This window comes from Sylvia atricapilla, chromosome 28, assembly GCF_009819655.1.
Source record: "Sylvia atricapilla isolate bSylAtr1 chromosome 28, bSylAtr1.pri, whole genome shotgun sequence".
NCBI classification, from domain to species: Eukaryota; Metazoa; Chordata; class Aves; order Passeriformes; family Sylviidae; genus Sylvia; species Sylvia atricapilla.
This window is the reverse complement of record NC_089167.1, coordinates 2,837,783-2,843,782: the sequence shown is the minus strand read 5'-3', so window position 1 is coordinate 2,843,782 and position 6,000 is coordinate 2,837,783. Positions and strand designations below refer to the sequence as shown.

Below are 6,000 nucleotides of genomic sequence, written 5' to 3'. Positions count from 1 at the left end.
TAAGGGTGAAATAACCACCTGAGCTGTGCCAGGGAGAGGCTACAGATGGGGTATCCAGAGAGGAAAACAACCTTAGGGCACAAGAGCAGAGACTGATTTTGCCTTCCTGTTTCCAAAGCCTGTGGACACTTACTGGTCAGAGCCTCAGGACAAGAGAGCAGGGTGGGGGATTGTTACAATTGGGTCTGTTATAATTAGCTTTGCCTTTTTACTGATGCATTTTAATGCATCACTGCACTAGTGAACTAACTATCTGCACTAGAAAGTGAGTCATGGTGGGAGCAATCCACCACTCCTGTGCTTTAGAGGTGCACGATGTGAGCCGGATTCTGGCCAGACCTTCCCAAATTTACATCCACCTAAACCTGCAGGAAGAGCCAAAGGCATCACCTGAGCAGCCTGTGCCTCACTTCTGAGGCTGAGGGAAGACTCCACAGTGGTTCCTGTCACAACCAGAGCTCTGCTTCTGGCAGCCCCAGCCAAAACTCCCCGTGGCACAAACTCTCCATTTTGGTGCTGCCAGAGGCAAAGGCAGCATCCTCACGGCACCCATGCCAGGGTACCACTCATCTCTGGCACTGCACCATCATGGTTTTGGCACTACCCAACACCTGTGGAGCTGTGAAAGGCTGGAACCTGGAGAGCAGAGCCATGGTTCCTTACAGTATGTTAATTATTCTTCTGGATCGGCTGCAAAAAATGGCCCCAAGGCAGGGCCACCTTTTGCCATTTTACAAGTCAACACCACTGAACAAGACTGTTGTATTTAGCTCGAGCTGTCACAACAGGCACAAAATCCTGTCCTAATCTCTTGTTAAATGATCCTTGTTTTAAGGGGGAAAAAAGAAGTTTAATGAATGCATCCATGTGAGCCATTAAGAGTAAATAAATGCAGAAATAAAGGAAGATAGAGACAAAGAAGGACAACCCTCAGACATGTTTTCTGCCAATGTCATTCTTTACATAATAGATGCCGTTTCTTTCTTCCCTCCCTCAGATGGGAAGATGGGCTTGACACCATCTCATCAACAGCAGCTGTAATAACAGCTCCTTGCTATTAATATGCAAATTGAAATGCACACACTGATTAAAAACATGTTAGACAAAGGCTTTTTTGTCAGAGACCTGCAAGTGGGCAACAGGGCTCAATTAGGGAGCAGTGGCCCACTACAAAATTTTTAATAAAGTCTCACGCTTGAGCCCAGTGCAGTAACTTCAGCAGGAATACACTGCAGGGTTAGTGGACATTTGCTCTTTCTCTTGAGCTCTCAAATGTTCAGCCCCCAAAGTGGGTCCTGCTCGTCTCCAGCCCCAGGGATTCCTCACAGCCCCTTGCCCTAGGAGCAGGCTGCCAGCTGCTCAGGTCACTGACCTCAGACAGGTGCAGGAAGCTGCCAGCACAGCCCAGAGGAAGAATCAGACTTCCACATACTTCATTTGAAGATTATGGAAGGTGGTTTTAAAGGTCAGGACTTGCTAATTAAGTTGATGCAATAGGAAGTTAACAAAGGAAGCACCGCTTACGTACCAGGAGCATTCTTCTCCCATGATTAATCTCTGTATAAAGCTGCGTGTCTCAGGGTCAGCCTCATGTTACACCCTGTTGCCTTAGAGCTCCACTGCCTCCAAATAAGGAGCCACATAAAACCACAAATTATTGGTGCTGAGCCATACCTGAGCTTAAAACACCACGGCAAGTCAGTGTCCTGCTCCTGAAACAGAACCTGCCACACAGAGCAGAAGCTGGAGAGCTGCATTAGTATGGGCTACAAACTCTGATGGAACACATCTAAAAACATCCCAGTTTCAGTGCTGGCAGTCACGTTTGCAGCAGCCTCCCAGTGGCACCTGTATTCCTGTTAGCACTGACTGTAAAGTGAGTCTGGGGAGACACCCAACCAGACTGATGATAAGTTATTGAGATTTATTTTCTTTACAAATCGTCTTGCACAGAATTTTAAACCAGTAAAACATTTGGCCGGAACTGACAAAATCAAACTGTTACGTACAGATGTTCTGCATGAAAAATGCTGAGTGTGTTTATGGGTATTTTTAATGAAGAAAATTTATGCCAATGTTTTCACCCTTCAGTTTAAAGTAACCTAGGGGGATGCAGTGGTTGTCCTGAACCGTTTTCAAAGCTCTCTAATTCATCCTCTCCCACATTTCAGCCCGGGGCCATTGGACCAGGCTTGACATCAGAGATCTGGCAGGACTTCTACAGGGATCACTGACTTACCATGAGGAGATTTGTCTTTTTATGTCTTGCTTTGAAAGCCTAATGAACTTAGGAAAAGCAAGAGATTAAAAGGATTTAGGGACCAAAGCCTGATTGACTGGATCTGGACAACATCGGCAACAAATGGAAATACTGCACTGCTCTGTCACTCCAGGCAGAAGGGATGTGATGGGGCACCTCACCTGGGCTGGCTGCAGGGTGGGATATGGGAATCCCATCAGCAGGGCTGACCCTCCTGCTCTGCAGTGCCACAACATCAACCCAGAGCTGCCACAGTGACACCAGCTCCAGGCCAGGCTGGACACCCAGGGGAGAACTGCCAGCCCAGCACAGGCTGGGAGTGCAGACTGGGTCTAACCCAGCTCACTGCAGAGCTGTCTCCACCACACCTGCCTGGGGAAAGAAATTGTCTTGGCGCTGTAATTAATTTGCTGCAATTAGCTCGTAGTGATTACTAGAGCACACAGCTTTTTGGGTTTGTCTCCTGACAAAAACGCCTCTGCAGCACCCTGGATGCTGCTTGGGGGAGGGTTCCTTTGGGGAAAGAAGGCCTGGAAAAGTCAGGCCTGAACCCACATGACTGATGTGCCCTATTTCTGTAAATCATTCTCTCTGTAAAGAGGCAGTTTAGCTTCAGGAACACTGGCGGCTTGTGTTATTACCCAAAACACAATAAATGAAACCGCCCCACAGCTATGAAACCCAAGGAGATGTTTACTCATCTGTGAAAAACCCATTCTCCTCTACACATGAAAGGCATCGATGCAAGAGCACCAATTAATCACACACAGCTTCTGCAGTGGCTCTCAGTGTCCCCGTGGAGGGAAGGAGGAGATGCTGCAGCGCTCACAACCCGTCCCTCCACAGCTCTGGAGGCTCCAATGCAGCCTGGGGGCTGAGGCTCCTGAGCAGCAGAGCTCTGGGCAGCCCCTGGGGTACAGAACAGGTCTCTCCTCCAACTCTGCTGCTTCTCTGTGCTCAGCTGCCCAAGGCAGGCAGAGGGAACGAGCTGCTGCTGGCTGGTGCACCGAGGGAAACTGTGTGTCTCTGCTGCCTCCCTGCAGGTGCACAGGTATCCAGCCTTACCTGGGGTGGGGTGGCCTGGCCAGCTCAGCCCCTGCCAGCCTCTGCTCCCCCTGTGCAGCTCTCCAGGAGGGCTGGTGGGCTCAGCAGCATCCAGCCTCAGGCTTGCTGCAAAACCATTAAAGCAAAAGCTTCTGTTGAGCCTGCAGGAATCCTACCAGCAGGAAAAAGAATTCATGCTTTTCGGTGTTCTTTACTCATGGAACCATTTGTTTCTCTAGAGACAAAGAGGGAAGGAAGAAACTCATCCATTACACAATCCCCTCGATCCACTGCTGTTGCTCTGTATGTGTTGACACAAACCATGCTGGAGAAGGTGAAGAGAGTGTGTTTATTTCTGATTGAAGACTGATTACATCACTATCATGGATAAAGTAGTAGAATAATCTTATACTCTTGGGAGAAATCTAGGAATAAATATGAAAAAGTAAAATAGTTTGTTTCCACTGTCCCTGAAGATGACTGATGAGTAAGTGCTGTATTTACAGGATAGTTATCATACTCTAGACTCTGTGCTGAATAAATATTGTCTTGAAAGGGTAAAAAAATCCATCGAAATATTTTAACTCACCACAAAATTAAAAAAAAAAAAATCCATGTATTTGTCCAAAGCAAAGGTTAGTTACATGTTAATTATTGAATCCACATAGGATCACTGTCCATGAAAGCCTCCTGTCCTGCTGACCCGCTCCCCTCCACAGAAGCAGCATTAGAGCCTGTCCTCTTCTCCACTGATGAGCCACTATTGGTTCTTCAGGCTGCAAGAGAGAAACGAAGCCCAAGTCACGCTCCATCCTGGTGTATTTTATGAAAGAAAACCATCACAGCAAATTGGAAAAAGTCTCCTTTCTTTAGGTCTTAAATTTGAATTTAAGAGCCTCACAAATCCTGCCCCAGCTGGCCTCCTCCATGGCCCAGCACAGCTCAGCTGATGAGGAATTCCTCATTGCAAATGGCATTGGCAAGCTCAGGTTTGTGCTTTGGGCAATTAACCCAGTGCTGGAGTTTTACATAAAAATAATTAATCTGTACCCCCAACACCACAACACAGAGCTGTACAGGCTGTTCTGGGGCTTTCAAATGATGATCAAAACAGAAGATATCAGAGATATCTTTATTTTCACTTACATTAAAAGGGAAGGGAGACAAGTTAGATCTATAATGAGGGGAAGTATTACATTCTCTTTCTTCACAGGCACTGTAATTATTCAGCTGCTCCCTTGAACTGAAACTATGACAAATTAAAATGCCTATCAATTCCATCTACCTTTTGTAACTGTTCATCTTCTGGAGTTGTTACTGCTCTAAATACTTCTTTCTGAATAAGCCACTATATATTACAAAAAGCACACAAATGCTGCTATTACCAAGTGTTACTGCGGCCACTAAAGTAAGAACAAAATCATTTGGCTTAGGTGTAAAGTGCACAATACAACTCATTTACTCTAATTTCAAGAATTTTACTGGAAATCCTCTATCAGAGAACCCCTTCATTCTGAGTGAGGATGTGTGGAAGGAACCCAACCTTCTGGCACCAGGGACAGGGCTGGAAACACGCAGGAGAAACAGAAATACCATTTGGCACTAAATCTACCCCAAGTGGAGCTGGGCCAGGCAGCCCCAGAGCTCCTCATGTGTTGACTGTGCCAGACACAGATCCTGGGACAGGCTTCAGCCACAACAGGCTGTCAATATTTGTTCACACCTTTTAAATAGATGGGGAAAGCGATGTAAACGAAACCATGGGAAAGGGTGACATTTCTCCAGGCATGATATTAACAATATTTTGATTAGCTCATTCCTGAATAGCCAAGCAGCTTATGTTGATAAATGCCCTGTTCCAATTAGACATCTGTGTTCTCAGCCTGAAAATAAAGAAGAAAAGAAAAGGGAGCCCACCCAGACCCAAGCCTGCTGTCTCTGCTCCTCAGCAGGACATCAGCCATCTGGGCTTCCACAGAGCATAGCCCAAAGTCAAGGCTGAGCTGTGCAGGAAGGGCTGCAGATGTGACCATTTTAACCCCTCAGAATTAATTTTGACCACTGAATTGGTTTTACCCCAATGGTGGCAGCAGGACTGGGTCCCCTCTCTGCAAAAATCCTGAAACGAACCAGGAAGCCTGAGTCTGAAAGGGAAACCCTGACATGTATTAGCATCTATGAAAGTGTAAATGAGTGATTATAAAACCCTGGAATACATTTGTGAGCTTTAGATGTGGCAGAGAGGTCTGGCTGATCAAAGAGACAAAATGAAGGCAAGAAGACAAAATTCTTCTTTATGGAAGTAGGAACTGTTATCCCCACACAGTCAGACTCTTAATTACCAGGGCTGGATCTCAGCCTTCAGTGGCTGCCAGCCTGAGCAGTGAAGCTCAGCTCTCCTCAGCTCTCCAGCACATTTTCTGTGATGTGTGGCAGACCCACAGCTGGCCCAGGGGTGACACCAACCCCCAATGTGGGTCTGGGCTCTCTGCTCTGCAAAAAGCCCCTCTGCTCCTTGCACCCCCATTCCCAGAGGAGGCACCTCACACCCAACCCAGGCTGTCAGGAGTATCTTCCCTAAAGGCTGCTATTTTCTCCAGGCTGTGGTGATGACCCAGCCTGTTCCCAGCCTCTCCCCAGGAAGTGCTTTTTGCCAAGCCCCAGGGTGACATTCTGCACAAGCATTGTTTTAACCC

General features: G+C 47.0%; 1 protein-coding gene across 1 annotated transcript in view; it reads right to left on the bottom strand.

Annotated features, from left to right (window-relative positions):
• Positions 1-3,632: 3,632 nt before the first annotated feature.
• ZMAT4 (zinc finger matrin-type 4) overlaps positions 3,633-6,000 on the bottom strand; it is a 46,817-nt gene continuing 44,449 nt past the window's right edge. Inside the window, exon 7 of the mRNA XM_066337296.1 lies at positions 3,633-4,080. Coding sequence (XP_066193393.1) covers positions 4,065-4,080 — 16 coding nt within the window. The 3' untranslated portion in view covers positions 3,633-4,064. The remainder of the gene's footprint in view (positions 4,081-6,000) is intronic.